The sequence below is a fragment of the Piliocolobus tephrosceles genome, chromosome 2 (genome assembly GCF_002776525.5).
Source record: "Piliocolobus tephrosceles isolate RC106 chromosome 2, ASM277652v3, whole genome shotgun sequence".
In the NCBI taxonomy this organism is placed as follows: domain Eukaryota; kingdom Metazoa; phylum Chordata; class Mammalia; order Primates; family Cercopithecidae; genus Piliocolobus; species Piliocolobus tephrosceles.
This window is the reverse complement of record NC_045435.1, coordinates 28,400,991-28,426,203: the sequence shown is the minus strand read 5'-3', so window position 1 is coordinate 28,426,203 and position 25,213 is coordinate 28,400,991. Positions and strand designations below refer to the sequence as shown.

The 25,213-nt window shown below is 35.6% G+C and overlaps 1 protein-coding gene across 1 annotated transcript in view; it reads left to right on the top strand.

Moving 5' to 3' along the window:
* The window catches only part of SLC9C1 (solute carrier family 9 member C1), a 132,777-nt gene that overhangs the window by 7,871 nt on the left and 99,693 nt on the right, over positions 1 to 25,213 (top strand). The window contains 7 exon segments of the mRNA XM_023211500.3: positions 1,793 to 1,921; positions 2,833 to 2,998; positions 5,651 to 5,779; positions 10,612 to 10,773; positions 14,345 to 14,444; positions 16,333 to 16,476; positions 17,590 to 17,764. Of these exon segments, the coding sequence (XP_023067268.3) occupies positions 1,793 to 1,921; positions 2,833 to 2,998; positions 5,651 to 5,779; positions 10,612 to 10,773; positions 14,345 to 14,444; positions 16,333 to 16,476; positions 17,590 to 17,764 (1,005 nt within the window).

Below are 25,213 nucleotides of genomic sequence, written 5' to 3'. Positions count from 1 at the left end.
TATTTTATGCTATCTATTTGAGAATCATATAAATGCTGAGATGCCATTTAAAATGTTTAGAAATTATTCATCTGCTCACTGTTCTGCCAATTGATAGATGATTGTGATGTGGATAGCATCAGATCAGGTGTGTAGAAAAAGGAGCCAGGCCTGCAAAAGCTGAGATCTAGCTGAGATCTGCAAAAGCTGAGTACATACAGCTACTGAGTACATACAGCTACTGAAAGTATTAGTGGCCAAGGAATGTTAAACAGATTTAGAAAACTGGGGAAAAAAAATGGCTAATGACATAGGAGCTCAGGGAGACTCTGTATTGCTGGTGCAGGACTTGAATAGCAAAAATATTGTAATATTGAACTAATCTATTTCCTCAATGAAGACTGTTTTAAAGGATTTCTGTTAAAAGAGAAACTAGTCTCTTAAGCGTGCAGATTTGGCCAAGGGGCCATAATTTGCCAGTCTGCCCTAGTCAATCAGAATGGATATGAGAACTTGTCTGAAATGATTGACTTTCCCAAACAAATTTAGTCAATGATGTTAAAAATATTATACAAAACATGTATTCATGTAAGAACCAGAAGCAGTTTACTACTTTACATGTCATAAACAGGTTTTATAATCATATGATTTTGACACAGATGCAATTTGAAGTACTTCTATAAGCTTTATTATTTGTCAGCAACTCCTTCAAAGGAAGAGACCAATGTTAAGACCCATGAAGTGTCTAAGATTTTTCTCTACTTGCCAGCTAATGAGCTAACTTGCCAGTTTCATGATCCCAGCAAAAGACATGGGACTCCTGGACCAGAGAAAAAGGGTTTTATTATCCACAGCAATAGCAATAACCAGAGTTAACACTTTCTTGTGCCTGTTTCCTGAACGATAATCCCAAAGAAGAAAAGAGGGCCAGGTGAAATCTGCACCTACATTGCGTTATATATCTGGCCACAAGAGAAGAAATGTAAGCTTAGAGAACCCGAATCCTATAATGGGTAGTAAGCTCATTTGCTCCCTTGCCTATTCTTCCACACACATCTTCTATATAAGCCATGGCCAGTTATTTGTAGTTTTTAGAATATGATACAATCACTTACTCCTTTGTGAATTTTGTGCTTGATTATCCACCTACCTGAAACCTCTTTCTTCATCTTGATCGCCTGAAAATCTGCTGCATACTTTTTAGTACCCATGTCAATGTACTTCCTATACCTGTTCTTTAAATATAATAAATGTCTCTGAGGGAGATACTATGTTTATTACACTGGACAGTAAAGTAAACCTGTCATTTGCTCTGGAGGAAGACACTTGCTCTGCCTTCTAAGTCATACCAACATTCATGAAAAGATAGTATGGAAGAAAAACAATCAATGCCTGTATTCATAAGCCATGGGCAACACAAGAGATGCATGGAGAATTATCTCCCAAATGCAAGGATATTACCTAACACAGTAGGTACTCAGTGTTTCCCTAATAAGTGAATGTTGAATGGATACCTATAATAGAATTTACACATTTCAACTAAATATCTCATGTTAAACATTGTTAATTAGTTATTGCATGAATTGCATTAACTTTCCAGTCTCTATCCCTTCTATTCTTCCACACACATCTTCTATATAAGCCATGACCAGTGATTTGTAGTTTCTAGAATTTGATACGATCACTTACTCCTTTGTGTGATATGTCTTTTAAAAATTGTCTTTTTCTACTGTTAGATTTAGGAGTGCCTAGCATGTTTTCTATTCTAATAGTGATGAATAAGTGAGAAGATGATATATTTGTATAACATTAGGTCCAAAGATACGCAAACACCATACAATGGATGAGTCCAGACTTACTTTTTCGTATATTTGCACCAGTAATTTTCTTTACTACTGCATTTGACATGGATACATATATGCTTCGAAAGTTATTTTGGCAGGTAAGCTTTCTTTTTTGGTAATGTCATTCATTCATGAACCACATATTATCTATGTTCAAATTTTTAGAATATTTTTTTCCAAAATAGGGAACAAAGAAGAAATAAAAGGGCATGGGAGTAATAAATTCAGCTTCATAATTTAGTGAATAAATCATATCTTGGCAATAGTCTGGCATATCAAAGGCCCAGGGGAAAAATTATGAAAGAAAACAGTAATTCTGAGACTCAGACTCGCATAACTTCATGCCAGATATAATATTAACTCTGAAATACTACAAGAGTGCTATGAGAAAGTGTATTAGCTCCAGTAAAAGGAAATTGTTAAAAAAAAGTCATGTTTTAAATACCTATGTTCTAAAGCTTCCTACTTTCATATCTAAGAGAATAAAAGCAGAGAAGAAAACACAGAAGCAGCTAAACTCTAATTCAAAAACCATACGAAGTTTTTTAACATGCGAGATTTGAACTGTATCAGGGAAAGACCTCAAGAAAAAAACACTCCAAGTCATAAGTAAGGTGTACATTTCTTTCAAAGTAATCAAAACAGTTTTATAAATACAGGCCATTACCTAAACTGCATTAGAAGCAAATAATTTATTAGAATAATTTATACTTTTAAACCAAATGCAGACACATGGAGTTCAGACAAATCACTAAAAGATGAAATCAAAAAGAACAGACATAAAAGGGGTTTAGGTTGTCTCAGCTGAGCTCTGCCAAGCCATCTCCTGCATCTTTGGTCAAGTGGAAGTCAGCTGAAGCAGAGTGAGCTAGATGGCCCCACTCCTGTGTCTGCTGGTGGGTACTGTTGGTGTTGGTTGATTCTGTATCTCCTATAATCCTGATTATCTTCTTCTTAAAATGGACTACAAAAGCAGTCTGATTTTTCTAATTGTAAAATTTCTTTGCAGATACTTTTAATTACAATTCCCGGCTTTTTGGTTAATTATATCTTAGTTCTTTGGTATCTGGCATCTGTAAATAAATTACATTTGAAGCACACCCCATGGTTATTATTTTCAGCTATCCTTGTGAGTTCGGATCCCATGCTAACCGCAGCTGCTGTAAGAGACCTTGGTGGGTATATTGCTCTCTTTTTCTATATTTATAATATCATATTTCATAATGAACTTGCATTTGTTTTAAGATCTTTTGTTTTTGGTAGCTTTCCACTATGAGAAGTCAGGTAGTGAGGGATTGGGGGTTGGGGATTAAGCAGAGATTTTGGAGGTCATGCTTAGGGCAGAAGAAATGCCAGTGATGGGCTTATTTAGTGTCAAAAAAAAGTATTATACCCAATTGTGCAATAAGGGAGGGAGTTCATTCAGAACCCTTGACTTTATACATACTTCTACCTTGAGCCAACAGAATAGTTCTGGGACATTACAATATTGTATATACACTGTCGTGACATTTCTGTTGCCCAATATTTCTTTTCCTTTGTAAAGAATCATTAGGACAATTCCATTTAAAAAGTATTTTGCCTTTGGCATCATTGTCATCATCAAGACTGAAAGCCTAAAAAGTCAAAAAAATGGTAAAATCATCTATCATACAGTGTTTTGAGTGTATACTATTTCAAGAAAAATCAGTCTATATTTAAAAGTAAAATGCCAACTCAATTTGGCCCAGAAAAACAAAAACAAAAAAAGCCTCATGCAAGAAAAACAAGAATTTTATTGTCCCCTTTCATCACTTTTTACTAATGAGAACTAGAAAAATTGCTTTAAGATAGAATATTAATATGGCACACACATGCATGCATTTGCACACACACAACGCGCATACTCTTTTCAATTTTAATTTCACTTTGCAACCAGTTAAAGGGGAAATAGCTATCTGAGGCAAGTAGAAATAGAGTAGGGGAGATACATCAAGTGTAAATATATGAATAAATGAGAACTGAGCCTTCAAGACAAAGGACATTAAGAGAGTGAGATGACACTTTAGAAGAAGATGCCAACATCCACCACCCAACCCTGAATTCTTGTCTTCCTCCCCACACTCTCAGCCCACATCCCTGCCTCCTTGTGACTGTCAATGCCAACCCTTTTCTCCTCTATATTTGAGAGACTCTTATGATACCTGAGAGTTGATTTCACTCTTGTCTAACTTTCTTATCTTGTAATCTAGTATTCCACTGATTTTCTACCCTGCCACAATTGAATTTAATTTACTAAGAGTACCTTGCAGGGTTATTTTCATAAATTTTGTCCATCTTGCCATTACTTTCAGAATTTTGTTTCTCTCCCCCCTGTATCTTTCCAGAAGACATTTTTAAAAGTAATTTCTTCTTGGCAGCATTGTTCCTGAGTTTACAAAGCAAGATTTATAAGATTTAGAAAGACTTATATATGTATATGTGTGTGTGCATGTGTGTATATGTGCACATATATATGTATTTTTTCATATATATATGAAAAATTTGCCCAAGACTGTCAGAATACATACATACATTCACACTGGCTTGAGCTTTTCATGGTCCCTTGACTCCTCCTATGCCCTTATATCTACTATGTATTTCTGAATATTTACATTTTGCCATAGTTCCATTTATAAAATAATATCAGTTAGGTTTTGCTGAGTAATAAGCAACTCCAAATGTGGTGGCTTAAAACAACAATTATTTATTATTTCTCATGAATCCAGCAGTTCTAATGATATGGGCTGGGTCCTGCTGATCTTGCTAGGTTCACTAAGGAATCTATAATCAGCTGGTGGACATTGGGGGGCTAAGTGATCCAGGATGGCCTCAATTGGGAAGATCTACCTTTCCTTCATGTATCTCTTATATTCCTACAGAGGAATGCTGCCATGGCGGTGGCAGGAGTCAGAGAGGAGAAATTTGCTGCTCTCATTGAGTCTCATAACAAAACAAACTAGATCTTTTTGGTGAGAAACACTGTCAAGTCTTACAGCGAAGGGCTTAGATACAGGCAGAGGTGAAGTATGGGATGGCCAAGGCAATCGAGCCACACAGGAACAGCCTTGGTGTTTCTTCTCTTCTATCAGCATACTGATTGTAGTTAGGTTGTGATTGCAGTTATAGACTGGTTGATTCACAGAAAGGACTTTTACTGTATAATAACATTTCCTCCTATGAGTTTTAGAAAATCACTATAGATGCTCAAAGTTGTAGCTTTACCACTACATGCACATTTAAGGGCAGAGGAAAAGGACAACTGATAGACATTTAAACTTAGAATGCCATCGTAAATAGAGGAAAATTTGGATGGAAGTGCATAATATCAGGAACTCTCCATTCATGGAGATTGATTTCTAAAACCATTGGGAAGAATGAATGAGAAAGTCAGATAATTTCTAAGCCTAGCTAGATTATGTGAACAATTGCCTTAATACTTATGTCATGTTATAAAGCTTTGGTTTGTAACTTTATTTTATTCTTCAATCATCATTTTCTGTCTTGCCTTAAATGTATCTGACTTATCATGTATGTATTTATATAGAACAACTCACTGAATTAAAAATAATAATAAATTTCATGTTTTCCTCTGTACTTTGAAGCAAGGAATGAGACCTTTAATTATCTCACATAAACAAAATGGACCCTAATTAATTTAGTGCCAATTATTATGGTCTAAACTTAACTTGCAGTAAATCCATAGCTAAGACCATCCTTATAGTTGCTAAGAAAATTTTATTCTTTAACATTCAATATTTAATGTTTTTCTCACTTTATAAAACATCTTTCCCCCTCAACATATGTAGGGCTTTCTAGAAGCCTCATCAGTTTAATTAATGGAGAAAGTCTGATGACCTCTGTTATATCGTTAATTACATTTACTAGTATTATGGATTTTGACAAAGAACAACAAAATAAAAGTAACTATACCCTAGGTAAGGATCTTTTCTTTTAAATTTTTTTCTTAACATCAGAATCCTGTATTTTCTGAAAGCTGATGTGTATTTTGTAATATCCTACCATAAGTTATATTTGTAAGAATGTAATAGTGAGTATTGGTTTAGTGACTTACCCTTTACAAAGCACTATTACCCATTACTTATTTAATGTTAGTTACATATTTGTTGTGAGAGTGGGTTGAGACTCTTCATGAAGATGCTTATGGGAGAGGCCTGGGCTGAACCAGAATGCCAGACAACCAGAATGAGAGATGTGCTTTTTTATGTGCTGAAGATGAGCTTAGAAGATAAACCAAATAGTGCATCCACTAGTAGTGAGAGGAGGCAGCTTCTCTTCCATTTGCCCTGGGACTATATCTCATGCAGGCAACATAAAAAGCTGTCAAATAAGGGAGGAAGTATGCGTTATTAGCCATCTACAGGGTCAGAGAATAGTGCTTGTAAGCAGGGGGATTGCAAAGTGCCCATGAGCTGTTTCATTTACCGCTTTCAGATAGCCCTAAACCATAAGTACTTTTCTCCCCTTTATTATGTGTATGTGTGTGTATAAAATAAATGACATATGTATAATATAATAGTGATTATAAAGTATACAGCTATATAACTATTAATCAGGAGAAGAAATTTCATGTTACCAGCATCCCTAGAAGCATCTTATGTGCTCTTCTCTGGTCAAAGCCCTGTATCTTCCTCCTAGAAAAGTCATTTTCAACGTTTAGTCTCTGAATCCCTGGCTAGTGGAGGAGAGGGGTTCATAGGATCTTTTCAGGGTGTCTATGAAATCAAAGCATTTTCATAATATTACTAAGAATTTATTTAGCTTTTTATTGTGGTGCACTTGCACTGGTTTTGGAAAAGCAATGATTATAGTCTCCTTGATAAACCGACGATGTACTATTCTACACACTGGGTGTCTTCTTTGTTCTAGGGTCTTATGCAGCATTGTCTCATTCTGCCACCACCCCCATTCCTGTTGAAAAAGTGTGCTTAAGAGGTGCCTCCACAACATATTCTAATCCATTGATCTGTATGGTATCAAACAATTCACTCTGCTGTAGTGGGATTCTTCTACTCCCTGCCTCCCCTCAGCAATGAAGAATATCTTAAATTACCTCTCCTACTACTCAAGAAGAGGAGATTTTTAGCTGCAATTGTTTTCCCTGCCCCTAAAGAGTGCTTCATTGTTGTGCAGCTAGGGACCCTGTGTACCTCTATTCTTTCCTATTCCTGCCTTATCCTAAAACTCAGAAGTGAAGAATATTCTTTCCCAAGAAGAATCATCCTGAGGACCACCACTCCTCTCACCCCTTCCTAAAAGGAGCTGATCCAGGTGGTGGACAGTTACCCTAATTGGGCATAGGAGGTATTTGCTTTCAGCCTTTGAGGCTTGTGGGCAACAGATGGGTGAAGCTCTGTGTATGGTGTTAGTTTGCCTAGCCCACGGAAACTTGGAGCATCTGTGGTGAACCTGGAACCTCAGATTAGCTCAGAAAGGTACATTGTCTTTCGGTACTTCTAATTCACCATCTGTGATGTGTGTGAAAGCCAAACAACCATAAACACAACCTCTACTAAAATCCAGGGTGCAAAAGGAGGTGATGTAATATGGCACTCAGAGAGTGCTCACCCTAAAACCTCCTATAGCTATGACCTTCCTGAAGTTGACTAAGTTGAGCAACAAAGAAATTTCTATATTCAGAAGCATTTTAAAAACTCAAGGGCCACCCTTGGGGGGAACTAAAAAACCTTAAAGAAGTACAATCTTGCATGCCATTGAGGAGGATCCATGTTCACCTACTAAACCTGGTTCAGTGTTCTACCAGGCTTTATTTACGATATTATATACTGACCACGGAATTTCAGGGAAACTTATATCAGAAATAACATCTACAGGCTAATCAGGGGAACATTTTTGGTACTCTTTGGGAGAAGGGAAAAGAAAAGGAAGAATAAAGGTTCTCATCTGGAAGTTCATTCATTCACTGATTCAACAATGATTTATTAATATGTACTATGTGAGAATTTCTATTCTAGGACCTGAGGATTTAACCATAAACACAATAGGCAAAGTCCCATTGCCTCCATAGAGCTTGCCTTGTAATTTTGATAATAATCAATGGAATGGAACTTTATTTTTTTATGTTTCAGAAGAAGAAAAACTGTAAGTAATCACTTTAAAATAATAAGAGTAATAACTTCAACAATAAAAACTCTGCTGTAGGAGAAAGAGAACGATGAACTGACTTTCTTAGACATTAGGACTTTCTCTTAATGTGAACACCTTTGAAATACAAATTTTCCTTAAGAAATAAAGATGCTTAATAAGCTTTACTGCTATTTCATTTGACAATTGTGAATCAATAATTTTCAGAGTAACCATTGTTTTTATAACTTCTGTAATTATTTAAACAGTGCTACTAATCTTTGAAGTTAGCACATATTTTATAATAGGAAAAAATTAAGAAAGATTATTTCACTCAGAGTTCTTACTCTTTCCAATTTGAGTGCTAGAAATTTTAAAACAGTATAAGCAGTGATGGCTTTGCTTTGAGATTTTTCCTGGCTTAACAAATCTAGTCAGCAAACATGTTACTTATTAAAATGTATTTTCCTTTCTTAAAGGAAAAAGCAGCTTTCAAACTGGGGTCTTCTAACTCCAGATTCCTGTATGCTTCTGCCACTAGAGTTGGCCTCCATCCTATATTTCAGTGACAGGAGATGCTGGACTCAAAATTATTGCCATCACCAGCTCTGTGCCTAGAGCTCATGTGGCCTGGAGACATGTGTAGTTCCAGAAAATGAGCCTATGATGGCCTCCGGCTCCCTATTTTCCTGGGAAGGGCATTATGACATTGCTCTGTGGAAAGTAATTAGGCAAAACATAGAAGTAATAACACCAAAAAGCAAATATATTTTGGCACATTAATTTTACTTTTGGAACCTAAAAAGTACTCAGAGAAGCCCAAGAGAGAAAAATGTATGTACAGAAATATACATTGCAGCATTGTTTATCAGGGTGAAAAGCTAAAACATATGAAGTGCTCACAAAGAAGGAAGCCATCAGTCACTTTGGCAGGCCAACATAATGCAGGAGATTCACCCAGCTGAGGCCTAGAGATATTCCTCTTTCTGTATTCCCTGTATGTATTACATTAGATCTAGATTATCACTTCCATGAGTTTAGGGACTTCCTACTTGTTCCTTCATATATCTCTAAAATCTATTACATGTCTGACACGTTAAAGGCATTTAATAAATTCCTTAATGGAGACCGAAAGGAGCTCTTAAACTAAACTGACCAAATTTTCCAAACTTAAGTGTGGCTTTTAGCAGTTGAAAATAAACTCTTTCAACACAGAAACAAGAAAATATTGTCCATCTACCCCAAAGGCAATGAGCTATTTTTATTAATATTAGTTTTAATGGACAAATCATAATGTATACATTTGCGGGGTACAATGTGAGGCTTTGATATATGTATACAATGTAGAATGATTGAATCAAGCTAATTAACATCACCTCATTTAACTATAATTTTTTATGACGAGAGATTTGAAATTTACTCTCTTAGTTACTTTGAAGTACCAATATATTATTATTGACTATAGTCACTCTGCTGTGGAATAGATCTGAAAACTTAGTACTGCTTTCTCCTGGAAACTTTGCACTTCATAATCAACAGTTCCTTATTCTCATCCTCCCTACATCCACAGCCTCTGGTAATAATTATTCTACTCTCTATTTCTGAAAGTTCAACTTTTTTAGTTTCTACATATAAGTAAGATCATGCGGTGTTTTTCTTTCTGTGCCTATCTTACTTCACTTAGCATAATATCCTCTAGGTTCATCCATCTTGTTGTAAATAACAAGATTTCCTTCTTTGTTAAGGATGAATACTATTTCATTGTGTATGTATACCATATCTTCTTTATTCTTTAATTCATTGATGGACACTTAGGTTGACCCCATATCTGGGACATAAATAACCCAATTAAAAAAAATAGGCTAAGAACAGACAGACATCAAAAAAAGACATACAAATGGTCAACAGGTGCTTTTTTTTTTTTTTTTTTCAAGACAGAGTCTTGCTCTATTGCCCAGGCTGGAGTGCAGTGGTGTGATCTCGACTCACTACAACCTCCACCTCCCGGGTTCAAGCTGTTCTCATGCCTCAGCCTCCCAAGCAGCTGGGATTACAGGCATGTGGCACCACACCCAGCTGAGTTTTGTATTTTTAATGAAGATGGGATTTCGCCATGTTGGCCAGGTTGGTCTCAAACTCCTGGCCTCAAGTGATCTGCCCACCTCAGCCTCCCGAGGGATTATAAGTGCTGGGATTGTAGTCATGAGCTACAGCATCCGGCAGTCAACAGGTACATTAAGAAATGTTCAGCCTCACTAATCATTAGGAAAAAGCAAATGAAAACCATAATGAGATATTACTTCACATCTGTTAGAATGTCTTTTATCAAAAAGATAAAAGAGAAGTGTTAGTAAGATTGCAGAGAAAAGGAAACTCTTGTACACTGTTGGTGGGAATGTAAATTAGTACAGCTATTATGGAAAACTATGTGGAAGTTCCTCAAAACACTAAAAGTAGAACTCTACCATATGATCCAGTAATCCTACTTCTGGGTATATATCCAAAGGAATTGAAATCAATATGTCACAGGGATATCTGCACTCTCACGTTCATTGTGGCAATTAGCTAATTTTAAAGATAATGACAAAAAGGAAAACCCAGAATATCAATTAAAATTAAGGGCAAGTTCTATTAACTACTTCTTATTTACTCCCCTTTCTTGTAGCTGAACACGTCGTGGGTGAAATTTTTTCAAATATTATAGCAAGTTTCTTGTTTGGAATTCTAAGTTCAAAACTGATTCAATTTTGGATGTCAACTGTTTTTCGTGATGATGTCAATCATATAAGTCTCATCTTTTCAATTCTGTATCTCATCTTTTATATTTGTAAGTGAGGGGCCTATGCCTATAATAAAATAACATAGAAAACTTCAAAATAAAAATATATGAAAAGTGCATACCAGGCAAAAGCTAGTAAAAACATTCAACTGATCTAGACAGAATATTTTTACTAAAATAATCTATCAAAAGAGATTAAAAATGTGAATATCTATACAACAGAAAACAATGTACCAATATTAGCAAATACTATTATAAAAGAAAGAAGAATTTGACAAAACTATCATTACAGAAATTATGCCTTTCCCAGAGAATTTCATGACTAATTGAACAAAAAATAATTATGGCTATAAAAATATTTAGATATCTTAGAAGTTTGGTTCATAAGATATATAGTTTTACCTCCCAAAACAGAATGCATATCCTTTACATATACATGTAGACAATTTGCAGAAATTAACTTGAAGAACATTTCAATAAAATTTCAAACATTGTTCAACCATGATGCAATTAAATTAAATATGAACTACTACAAAAAGAGGGTTCCTCCCAGGCTTAGTGACTTATGTCTATAATCCTAGCACCTTGGGAGGCTGAGGTAGGAGGATCACTTGAGCCCAGGATTTTGAAACTAGTCTGGGTAAGATAATGGGACCCCATGTCTACAAAAATTTTTAAAACTAGCTAGATGTGGTGGCACGTGTCTATAGTCCCAGCTCCTCAGGAGGCTGAGGCGGGAGGATCACTTGAGCCCAGGAATTTGAGGCTGCAGTGAGCTATGAACGCACTCCAGCCTGGGCAACAAAGAGAGAAGCCGTCTCTCTAACGAAAGGGTGGAGGGGGGGCAGTTTCAACCTGTAAATTAGATATTTTGTCTTGGTAACTCTTAGATCAGAAAGGCAATCAAAATAGAAGTTACATATCAAGTAAAGCTAACTGTTGGAAAATCTATCAATATTATTAATCCATGTCCCACAACCACCTCGTCAGAAAAATATGGTAGCTATTGATAATTAGTCTTACCATTGTTTCCTGACACAGCCTCAGAATAACATTTAATTCAGCTCTTCAGACAGCCCTTCTTACGATTCGGAATTGACATGCACGATAATACCTAGTTACCTCACCTGCACTATGTCCCTGTTACATTTAGGAATAAAACAATGGTGTATATTCTCACATCCATGATTAAAAATAATTCTGAAAGCTCTAGCTAATGTGATAAGGAGAAACATTTAAATATATTTTAAAAGAAAAAAATGGGTAGATTAATCACAACATTTTATATCATATAGAAAATTCAACAGAATTAATTGGTAAACAAAGTCAGCAAGACCCTCTAATAGCTTGATATAAGTTATCCAAACAGTTGATGGTATTTTTATCAGACAGCAATAACTAACTAGAAAATAAGAAAATTGTATTCTTTATGTACTGGTAAAAAGTTATAAAATATCAATGAATAAACTTAACAAATAGTTTGGATCTAAACATAGAAAATTATAAAAGTTATTAGGAAATATAAAATTTGAATAAATTGAAGCATAGAAAAACTTAGAGTAATGGGAATTTATCATTTTCCCTCTGAAGAGGAAAAGGCAGACCAGAGGATCTTGAGGCTTTCCAATGAATTAATCAGTGGATTAAATTCAATTATAATATACTGAGGGTTATAGAATCAAGCTAATGAATTAACAGACAGTGAGAGAATGATCAGTTAATTCAGGTAGGTTCCTCATGTACTAGTGTTCATGTGTCTACTTAAATTCCTAAAAGAAAATCCAACAAATATAATTTCGTCTAACATTATTTTTAATAAGTAACCCTAATTTCAAGATTAAAGGTTATACCCAAGGAAATAATTTAAAACTTTTAGAGTCAAGATGTCTCAATAAACATTTTAGGAAGAAACCTGCCAGGACAGAATTTCATTAAAACAAGGTACAGAGTAAATATAAATTTAATGTAAAAAGATTTTCCCGGTGACCTGGCTTTGTGTTTATATTTAGTACCTTCAAGATAGTCATTATAAATATTTTCCTGACTTCACCATCACCTAACAAGTTATAATACCTAATCCAGGGCTTGATTATTTCAAAGAACCTATGTCCATGATTTCTTCTTCTTTCATGATTCAACAGTGACTCTGCCTTTGCTACCATTTTCAGCCAGGATTAATATAAAAAATAGAAAATTTGTAATTTTCCATCTTTAGAAGGGAAAACTCAATAATGTAATAATGGCATTAATTTCACTAAATTAAACTTTATTACAATTCAAATCAAACAATGATAGAAATTGTTTTGGTTTTAAAATTTCCTTCTCTCTCTCTCTCTTTTTCTTTTACTTTACTTTTCTTTTTTTTTTTTTTCGGTGGAGTCTCCTTCTGTCGCCCAGGCTGGAGTGCAGTGGCTCAATCTCTGCTCACTGCAAGCTCTGCCTCCCGGGTTCACGCCATTCTCCTGCCTCAGCCTCCCAAGTAGCTGGGACTACAAGCACCTGCCACCAAGCCTGGATAATTTTTGTATTTTTAGTAGAGATGGGATTTCACCATGTTAGCCAGGATGGTCTCGATCTCCTGACCTCATGATCCACCTGCCTCGGCCTCCCAAAGTGGTGGGATTACAGGTGTGAGCCACTGCGCCCGGCCCTCTCTCTCTCTTAGAAACAAGAGTCTTGCTCTGTTGCCCAGGCTCTGGAGTACAGTGGCATGATCATGGCTCACTGCAGCCTCAACCTCCTGGGTTTAAGAAATCCTCCCACCTCAGCCTCCTAAGTAGCTGGTACTACAGGCATGTGCCACCAAGCCAAGCCAATTTTTAAAATTTTTTGTAGAGACAGGGTCACATTATGTTGCCTAGGCCAGTCTCAAACCCCTGGGTTCAAGCAATCATCCCACATCAGCCTCCCAAAGTGCTGGAATTATAAGTATGAGTCACTGTGCCTATTCAAAATTTCATGACAATTTCAAAATTCATCTAGAAAAATTAATGTGTGAGAATAGGCAAAACAATTTTTTTAAGTGGTGAACTTTCTCTACCAGATAGGTATTAAAACATTTAATAGGTCTACAGTAATTAAAATACAACTGTTGTAACACAGGAACACAAAGTAAGTCAAAGAAACACAAAGGGCACAAAACTAGTCGAAGTATGAATGGCAATTTAATATATGATAAAAGTAGAATATCCACAATATTCTTTAGTATTAAATATTTCAATGTTTACTTATTAACTAGAACTATGTCTGCTAAGAAGGAGGTATAAGTTGTGGGCAAGTTCACAAAGAAATCATCAGCTGATTTTCATTTCAACCCTCCAGAACCCATCTGAAACAACCAGACCTCTAAAGTGTGCTCTAGCCTCAATGGGGTATGTGAAGCCGTGCAAAGATGTCCACAGTAGGCTTTACAATACAATTGGATATAAGTTGGAGGAAGAAAAAGGACATGGGGTGGTGGTAATAATTTGCAATATTTTTCAGCTGAAATCAAGTGAAGTTGCCTCTCTATAATAAAGTCACAGTACTGTCACAACATCTGATACTTTTAACTCGGGTAAAATTTGTGCTGCTGCTGATGTTAAATTAATACTTTATATTTATTTCTTTTTAAAAATAGGTGAGTTAATTGGAATGTCAGGAATATTTACTCTGGCCATTGTGGGACTTCTTTTAAATTCTACAAGTTTTAAAGCAGGAGTTGAAGCACTTCTTCTTGAGTAAGTGGCTGGCATATTTTCACTTTATTTCATACACTGGAATGTATAATATTATAATAGTAACAGTATCTACATCTACATGGCCAAAGTAAGATTTGCAAAGACTTGAAAGCTACCCAACTAAAAACCTTTCCTAGATTTTATTTTTTCTTGCCAGTGTCTTTGAATCCTCCAATTTAAAGCAAATTCGTAACTTTACCTTGAGTCCAAGTTGGTTCTCTTTCCCCACTAATTCCTCAACTCTCTGATTATCTCCTCAGTAATTTCCCATGTAAAATCTTGTACCCACTAGTAAGAGGGTTCCAAAAGTGCAGTAATCGAGAAGTAATATTTTAATATTTTAACGCAATATTTTAAAATTGAGTTTAAGTTGAACTTAATGCAAAAAAATAATCTAAAGATCAGTATTTTAAGGACAATGAGGTGCTGTGTAAAGCAAATCAGAAGAGTAAGCTGGGGCATTTGAAGAGGATTAGCAGTGTCATAAAAGAAAGTATGACCAAACTAAATGTAAGCAAGACTAAGGGTGGAAAAGTGCAAATTGTGCCTTGCTCAAGGGCACTCAGCTGAGGGGTGAGTAGTTATCAGCCAAAAGGAAGAGCACTTTCTGTAATGCTTCGATACGTAGAGTGGAAACTTGACCTGAACCACATAATGACAACGTATGTGTTAACAAAGACCCTGAAAGTAAACCATGATTTTTAGAGTTTTGGGACAACGTTATAGAAGACAGAATTAATTCTGATGTAAGAAGTTTAAAAGATATAGGGTCTTACAGGATTCTGGAGCACTTCAATAAAATTCCATGCCAATTACAATGGAAGTCAATTGTACTTACACTTAGGCAAAATTAAATGGACCACAGTTAAGGGAAGAATTTAAAATGCTACACAAGTGTTAGCTATATATATGGGGAATTATTCTGAAGGTTTTCCTCTCCTTCTTTCTCCAACTGTAAGCTGGATCTTCAACTATATTATCTTTATTCTTCATTCCTTGTAAGTTGTGATGTCTTTCTTGCCTGCGTTCCTAGTACTATTGAGCCTACAATTGAAATAGGTGATCTCTCTGTACCTCATATTGATTTCTAAATCATTCTATCTCCCACTTCCTTAAAAGAATCCAATTTAGAAGCCCGTGCCATCAGAATATACCATCTGCCTCTTGGTTGTGATTATCTATAGACTTCTAACTCACATTCTCCATTTTGTGAAGATTTTAGTTTCTGTCTCACTGTGACTCTCCAATATTACTCTATCACCATTCTTAGTGATGTCAATATTCATACAGTTAATCCTTTACTCCCTCATCTTCCAATTCCTGTATCTTCGCTCCTTGTATAAGTATGTCCACCACTCCTCTTTAACCACCCACTCCCACAGTTGTACAAATAACTACTTCATAAACACAGTTGCAAGAATCTTACTGTCTAAAATATGGCACGTACCAACTTCTACTCTTGAAGATAGTGGAAATCTAAGATAATAGTGTTAAATTCTACCAACATCTCAAAACAACCTGTAACAGGTCCATGTTAACTCTTAAACAGAGAAGGTATACCATCTCCCAGCTTTTCACTGTATGCCCTCTAGTACCTAAATTCTAACAATTCTGCAACCAAACTGAGACTAAAATCCATTGATTCTGTCATCTTTTACTGACCCTCACCTATCCCATATTTTCAATTCCTCTTTATCCAGGTCATTTCTTTTGTGTAAAATAATTTAATAACTTTTCATCATTTTCAGCTAAAAGTCAAAGTTGTTTGTAAATGTTTTATTCATTTTTTTGATAATTATTTGCACAATGATTCACATAGATAAACCCTGTAATCAAGATGTCAAATCAATCAATTATAAATATTTTTAATTTTTTCTGAATAATGCAGATTCTGGAATTTTCTATCACGTGTTGCTTTTCTCATGGTGTTTACTTTCTTTGGACTTCTAATTCCTGCACATACATATTTGTATATAAAATTTGTTGATATATACTATTCATTAAATATCTACTTCACACTGATTGTTTTAAGGTAAGAATATCATTAAAATTTTTCTATTTATAGATAATTAAGTAAGTTTAAAGATCATCTTTTAAATAACACAAAGATTTTCTACCTTAGATTGAAAAATTGACTCAAACTTTCCAAGGATCATCGGCAAATAAATGCTTAGTCATTTTTTTTTTTTTTTTTTTTGGCTTTTAACTAAATTTCAAAGCAATGCAAACTCTGTTTATTTTTAATTAGAAACAAACACAATTAACATTTAACATATTTTGTCCAATGTTTTTGTAATGACATTTCATGAAATTAAGTACCTCTTATAAATAAAAGTCTTGTTTTTGCTCAATATTATATAGCAAACAATTTTCTATTAATTAAAAACTATAGTTAGAAATTGCTTTTTAAAAATCATAGGGAAGCCCTCTTTGTAAATGTCTTTTTTTCTCAAATAATTTTTGTAGTTTCTTTTTCCACTGTTAAGAAGTAGAAAAAAGTCTGTTCATGTAGCTGAAAAGGAGATAGCATAGAGTGGGAAAAACCATCATAACTAGAGTCTCATAGTTCTTTAATCTCCATCACTCAAATGGTTAACATTCTGCTTCCATCTAGTTGAATTGTTGAAGTCAAGGCAGCTAGTGCCAACTAAAACAAAAATATTTCCCAAATTATCAGATCAAATTAGTGTAAAACATAGGAATGATATATGACTGAGGGAAAAAAATATCTGGCAAATATTGGACCAATTCAGCAAGGTTAAAATCTATAAACAAAAAGAAACAGAGAGCATTTTCTCCCTTCTTATTCATTAGATTTGTTTTTATTTGGGGTGGGGATTCAGAATTTACACACAACATATCTTGAACTTTTTTTTTTTCCTCCTGAAGGAGCATCACTCAAGGATGATGTAAAGTTACTATGCTACTCACCTAATAGAAAGAAACAAAGAATACCATTCTCTTGGCATGTCTCTCTATGGAATACCTGCTGCCTTTCTTTGGTGTCATGTCAACAGTGTGTGAAAGATGTCTCATTTGTTTGAGAGTTACGAATTCTACAGGGAGTAGATTAGAGTAGAGTAGAAAGAAATGGAAAGAAACTCCTATGAAAGAATAACTTTCTAAAAATTGCTTTGTCTTTTAGACTTCTGACCCTTCTGTTAATAAGCCCTGTTTTGTCTCGAGTTGGTCATGAGTTCAGCTGGCGCTGGGTATTCACAATGGTCTGGAGTGAAACGAAAGGGATGCCTAATATAAACATGGCCCTTCAGCTTGCCTACTCTGATCTTTATTTTGGATCTGACAAAGAAAAATCTCAAGTAAAGAAAGCTGTATTTTCTTATTTGAATATGGTATACAACTATTGCTGTGTATATAAAATATATTTTTTGTAGTGAGGTAGCTCAACTTCACTTGGGATGTAGGAGTGATTTAGCTATGATGGCAAGATTGGGGAGAGGAGGAACAACTGGCAACTTTCCTTCACCCCATTCTAGTTTAGGAATTCCTAAGTTTCTTCATACCCTAAAGATAGGTTTATTACAAAGATCAAAGTAATTCAAACTTATCAATCATTTAAAATAGTATCTGATACAAAATGTGCACTCGATAATGTTTTAATTATTTATTGCACTCAAGAGAAGTGGAAACTTTCTTATGATTGGCCCTGTTGCCTTCTGTAACTTTCTGAGGCCTCATTTAGTAATGCTATGAGCCAAAACATTTTAATTGTCAGGTAAAGCACTCTAAACAGTACCCTCAAGCTCTGCCTAGCAGAAAATACTGGGCATAATTCTTCTTCTACCATGTGTCTGGGCAAGATAATTACAAGGATCTCTATAAGAAAATTTCTATGCAGATATCACAGAGCATCTGATGCTTTTATCATCTGGATTTTTTAAACAAAAATTCCAAGTGTATAAAGAGAAGTGGCAAGATAATCATTATGTGTCTACTTAAATAATATTCAGTCCAAATATTTAAAAATCTAATCTTTAAACTGCCTTTAAAATCAAAATTATCCAATATTGTATGACCTCTCCCTTCTATCTATTTCTACACACCCAAATAATCAAGATCAGTATCATCACCATACACCTGATCAGTGTGATGGCTACCCTTGTGCACAGATCTAGGTTCTGAAATTTTTAGCTTAGCTGCTATTTGCTGCGTGGACATCAGCAAGTTTTTAATTCCCACCTCACCTCAAGTATCAGTTTCCTTACTCCAAAACAGACTTAATAGTATCAATGGTTTGCTGGTAAATATTTAACAAGTAACTTAAGTGTTGAGGTGAGAGGAAGCCCTAATTTGCAGTATTTGCCCATTTCTGTTGTGTAATCACTTCCACCAACAGAACATCAGTCAGCTCACAAACTTCCTGAAATTGAATGATTAGCTCTCATGAGCTAGTAAGAGCCAGCTTAGCACACTACTGTCACAAAGCATTATTATGAGAAACAAAAAATGTACATAAAACGCTTGGCACATTGTTTAGCATATAGCAATTGTACAATAAATACAAGCTCTGATGATGAAATTATAGTGATGATATACTCTGCAGTAGTGTTTTGAAATAAAATTTTAGTAAATAAAATCATTTAGTAAAATATTCTCACTAGAAGTAACTCCTTGAGAAGAAAGTAGCACTCCTTTTCTCAATTTAATCTAGCGGAACCCTACAGTTAACTTAATACTTACCCAGAGACATTACAGTAAAGGGTTAAAAATACTAACATCAAAGACTTATTGCCTTTTTAATTCTGTCTCTACTACTCATAAGTTATGTTATATTGGGAAAGTCACAGTGCCCCAGCCTCCCATCTGTGTGATTGTACAGTATTGGTAATTACCTCACAAAATTGCAGTGAAGATTAAATAAGCCTGGTATATTGTATTATATGACTGTTTTATGTGTTAGCTCTTATTAATTTAAAACTATTTATCTAATTGAGTGGTCTTTTACCTAGAATGCAATGAGCTTTAGATTGATTTAGGAACTTTTAGAAAAAATATCAATGTCTGTAAAATTCTAGTCTTTACTGTGATGAATAGTGGATATCAGACTTACTTTCCATAGTAAACAATTACAAAAATGTTTAAAATATATGAAGCAACTGATTTGGGGTATTGGATAAGGGACATTGCCTGGTTAGATACTTCAAGAAACAGAACACATAAGGAGAATTCACATTCACTCTGATCTTTCTTCAAAAATGTGGCACAGAGACGTGAGGGCCAAACAGGGTGCAGTAAACTTACTGAGTGGAAAACATGTGTATGAGAGGTTAGGGCTACCTAAGTAGCTAGAATTTGGGGAGGCAGGGTATCATGGAGGGAAGAATTGTATAGAAAAAGGAGCACCAGAAATTTAAATTTCCTTGGATCATTACTTCAATACTAATCATAATAAGCAGAGATTTTGGAGGAGGAGCAGCAGAACAGAGCTGCTTGGGAGCTTTTGGCTGAATGGATATCGTAAAGGCCACACAGCTCTGGCAGATACTGGAGTTATGACTAGCCATAGTGTATACCTAACTGAAAACCACACAGGTTAAGTTGTGAATCCAGAAAGACCATGTCTTAGAAATAAGAAGTATGCCCTAGGCCAGGCGTGGTGGCTCACTCCTGTAATCCCAGCACTTTGGGAGGCCGAGGCGGGTGGATCATGAGGTCAAGAGATCGAGACCATCCTGGCCAACATGGTGAAACCCCGTCTCTACTAAAAATACAAAGAAATAGCAGGGCGTGGTGGCGGGTCCCTGTAGTCTCAGCCACTCAGGAGGCTGAGGCAGGAGAATGGCGTGAACCCAGGAGTCAGAGCTTGCAGTGAGCAGAGATTGCGCCACTGCACTCCAGCCTGGACGACAGAGCGAGACTCCATCTCAAAAAAGAAAAAAAAGAAAAAAGAATTATGCCCTAAAGAAATGTGTATTTTAGACCTATTTGAAGAAAGACTAGGATCATACCTTAGAAGGATAATGTGATCTGCCAGTAAATTAACTGCCTGACACAAAACGAAACTCTTTACAGGAAGACAGTGTAATCAAGACTCTCAACAATGTAACATCCATAATACATAGCCTAAAATCAAATATTACTGTGCATGTGAAGAAGCAGGAAAATGTGGTCTATTACTAAGAGAAAAAATTGTTCAATAGAAACAGCCACCCAAAGATGACACAGATGTTGGAACTAGTAAAACTTTTAAAAATATACTCAAGTATCTAAAGAAAAAAATGGATATAAGAAATGAAGATATGGGGTATTTCAGTGAAGAAATTGAAACTATAAAAAAATCTAAAGAAAAATTCTAGAAATAGGAAATATCCAAACTAAAAATTTTTGTTATCAGCTTAATGGCAGATTGGACTGTGCAGAAGAAAAAAAAATAAGTTCTAAGTTAATATGTTCTACAAGAGTGAGAAAGTATATGAAGCAAAAACTGATAAACCTAAAGGGAGAAATAGATAAATTATAATTGGACATTTTAATACTTCTCTATATAACTCAACAAATTATAGAACAACTAGACAGAAAATCAGCAAAGATATGGAAGAATTGAAATCATCATCGACCAATAGGATCCAATTGATATTTATGGAAATTATATCAATTGATGCAGAAAAAGCATTTTACAAAATGTAAAATTCATTCATGATAAAAACTTCAAAACATAAGAATAGAAGGGAATTTTCTAATGTTGATAGAGAACATCTGTAAAAAGTCTATAGGTAACAACATAATTAATAGTGAAAGACTTTTCCCTTTAAGATTTGGAACAATGTGAAAGTGTCTACTTTTTCTTTTTTTAAAACTTTTATTTTAGGTTCAGGGGTACATGCTCTGGTTTGTTATATGGGTAAATTGCGTGTCATGGAAGTTTGATGTACAGATTATTTCACCCAGGGAATAAACATAGTACCTGATAGATATTTTTTCCATTCTCACCCTCCTCCCAACCTCCACTCTCAAGTAAGCGCAGTGTCTGTTGTTTTCTTCCTTGTGTCCATATGTACTCAATGTTTAGCTCCCACTTAGAAGTGTGATATATGGTATTTGGCTTTCTGTTCTTGTGTTAGTTCACTTAGGATAATGACCTCCACCTCCATCCATGTTGCTGCAGAGGACACAAGGACATGGTCTTGGTTTTTGTTTTTTGCTTTTGTGTTTTTGTTTTTGTTGTTGTTGTTTTGTTTGTTTGTTTTTGTGTTTTTAGAAAATCTTTTATTTTAGGTTCAAGGGAACATGTGCAGATTTGCTACATAGGTAAACTCACGTCACAGGGGTTTGTTGTACAGAATATTTCATCACCCAGGTACTAAGCCTAGTACCCAATAGTTATTTTTTCCGATCCTCTCCCTTCTTCCGTCCTCCACCTTCAAGTAGTCTCCACTATCTGTTGTTCCCTTCTTTGTGTCCATATATTCTCATCATTTAGCTCCCACTTACAAGTAAGAACACCCAGTATTTGGTTTTCTGTTCCTGCGTTAGTTTACTAAAGATAATGGCCTCCAGCTCTGTTCATACTCCTGCAAAGGACATGATCTCATTCTTTTATGTGGCTGCATAATATTCTGATATGGTTTGGCTCTGTGTCCCCATCCAAATCTCATGTTGAATTGTAATTCCCAATGTTAGGGGAGGAACCTGGTGACTGGATCATGGGGAAGGATTTCCCCCTTAACTGTTCTCATGGTAGTGAGCGAGTTCTCATGAGATCTGGTTGTTTAAAAATGTGTAGCACTTCCTCTTTCACTCTCTCTCTCTCCTGCTCTGCCATGTGAAGATTTTGCCTGCTTTTCCCCTTTGCCTTCTGCCATGATTGTAAGTTTCCTGAGTCCTCCCCAGCCATGCTTCCTGTATACCCTGCAGAACCATGAACCAATTAAACCTTTCTTCTTTATAAATTACCCAGTCTGGCCGGGTGTGGTGGCTCATGACTGTAATCTCAGCACTTCAGGAGGCTGAAGTGGGTGGATCATTTGAGGTTAGGAGTTTGAGACCAGCCCGGCCAACATGGTGAAACCCTGTCTCTACCAAAAATACAAAAATTAGCTTGTGTGGTGGTGCGCACCTGTAATCCCAGATACACAGGAGGCTGATACATGAGAATCTCTTGAACCCTGAAGGCGGAGGTTGCAGTGAGCCGAGATTGCACTGTTGCACTCCAGTCTGGGCGACAGAGTGAGACTCCATCTCAAAAACAAAAACAAAACAAAACAGAAAACCCAAACAAACAAACAAAAACACCCAATCTCAGGTAGTTCTTGATAGCAATGTGAGAATGGACTAATACATATTCTGTGGTGTATATGTACATTTTCTTTATCCAATCTGCCATGGTGGGCATTTAGGTTAATTCCATATCTTTGCTATTTGTGAACAGTGCTCCAATGAGCATAGGCATGCATGTGTCTTTATGGTAGAACAATTTATATTCCTTTGGGTATGTTCACAGGAATGGGATTGCTGGGTCAAATGGTAATTCTGATTTTAGCTCTTTGAAGAATTGCCACACTACTTTCCGCAATGATTGTACTAACTTACACTCCCATAACTGTATAAGTGTTCAGTTTTCTCTGCAATCTTGCCAGCATTTGTTATTTCTTCACTTTTTAATAAGAGCTATTCTGACTGGTGTGAGATGGTATCTCATTACGGTTTTGATTTGCTTGACTCTAATGATCAACAATACTGAGTTTTTTAAAATATGCTTGTTAGCTTCATGTATGTCTTCTTTTGAAAAGTGTCTGCTCGTGTCCTTTACCCACTTTTAATGAGGTTGTTTGTTTTCTTGTAGATTTGTTTAAGTTCTTTATAAATGCTGCATATTAGACTTTTGTCAGTTGCATAGTTGGCAAATATTTTCTCCCATTCTGTAGGTTTTATATTTACTCTGTTGATAGTTTCTTTTGCTGTGCAGAAGCTCTTACGTTTAATGAGATCAATTTATTAAGTTTTGCTCTTGTGATTGCTTTTGGCATCTTTGTCATGAAATCTTTGTCAGTATGTCCAGCATGGTATTGCCTAGGTTGTCTTCCAGAGATTTTATAGTTTTGAGTCTTACATTTAAGTTTTTAATCTATCTTGAGTTGATTTTTTTTAAGTAGTGTAAGGAAGGGGTCCAGTTTCAACCTTCTGTATATGGCTAGCTAGTTATTCCAAAACCATTTATTGAATAGGGAGTCCTTTCCCTATTGCTTCTTTTTGACAGCCTTGTCAAAGATAAGATAGTTGTAGGTGTGCAGCCTTATTTCTGGACCCTCTCTTCTACTCTGTTGGTATACATGTCTGTTTTTGTACCAGCACCCATGCAGTTTTGATTACTGTAGCCCTGTTGGACATTTTGAAGTCGGGTAATGTGATGCCTCCAACTTTGTTCTTTCTGCTTAGTGTACCTTGGCTATTTGAGCCCTTTTTGGTTCCATATGATTTTTAAAATAGATTTTTCTAGTTCTGTGAATGTCATTGTTAGTTTGATAGGAATAGCATTGAATTTGTAAATTCTTTGAGGCAGTATGGCCATTTTAATTATATTGATTCTTCCTATCCATGAACATGGATTATTTTCCATTTGTTTGTGTCATCTCTGATTTCCCTGGGCAGTATTTTGTAATTCTCATTGTAGAGATTTTTTACCACACTGGTTAGCTATATTCTTAGGTATTATTTGGGCAATTATGAATGGGACTGCATTCCTGATTTGGCTCTTGGCTTGATTGTTGGTGGTGCATAAGAATGCTGATGAATTTTGTATGATGATTCTATATCCTGAAACTTTGCTGAAGCTGTTAACCAGTTGATGGAGCCTTTGGGCCAACTATGAGGTTTTCTAGATACAGAATCATGTTTTCTGCCAATAAGGATAATTTGACTTCTTCTTTTCCTATTTGGATGCACTTTATTTCTTTCTCTTGCCTGATTGATCTGGCTAGGACTTCCAATACTATAATGAGTAGGACTGGTGAGAGAGGGCATCCTTGTCTTGTGCCAGTATTCAAAAAGAATGCATCCAGCCTTCGCCTACTCAGTATGATACTGGCTGTGGGTTTGTCATAAAGGGCTCTTATTATTTTGAGGTATGGTCCTTTGATACCTAGTATATTGAGAGTTTTTAACAGGAAGAATTGTTGAATTTTATTGAAGTCTTTTCTGCATCTATGGAGATCTTCATATAATTTGTCTTAACTTCTGTTCTGATCAATCACATTTATTTATTTGCATATATTGAACCAACCTTGCATCCCAATCAAGACTACTTGATTGTGGTGGATTAGCTTTTTCATGTGCTGCTGGATTTCGGTTTACTAGTATTTTGTTGAGGATTTTTGCATCAATGTTCATCAAGACTATTGGTCTCAAGTTTTCTTTTTTTTGTTTCTCTGCCAGGTTTTGGTATTAGGATGATGCTAGCCTCATAGAATGATTTGGGGAGGAGGTTTTCCTCCTTGGTGTTTTGGAATAGTTTAAGTAGAAATGGTACCAACTCTTCTTTGTGTATCTGGTAGAGTTAGTCTGTAAATTTGTCTGGTCCATGGCTTTTTTTGGTTGGTCTATTTGTTACTGATTCAATTTGGGAACTCATTACTGGCCTGTTCAGGGAAACACTTTCTTCTTGGTTGAGGCTTGGAAAGATATATGTGTCTAGGAACTTATCCATCTCTTCTAGGTTTTCCAGTTTGTGTGCATAGGGGTGTTCATAGTAGTCTGTGATGGTTATTTGTATTTTTGTGGGGTCAGTGGTAGCGTACCCTTTGTCATTTCTA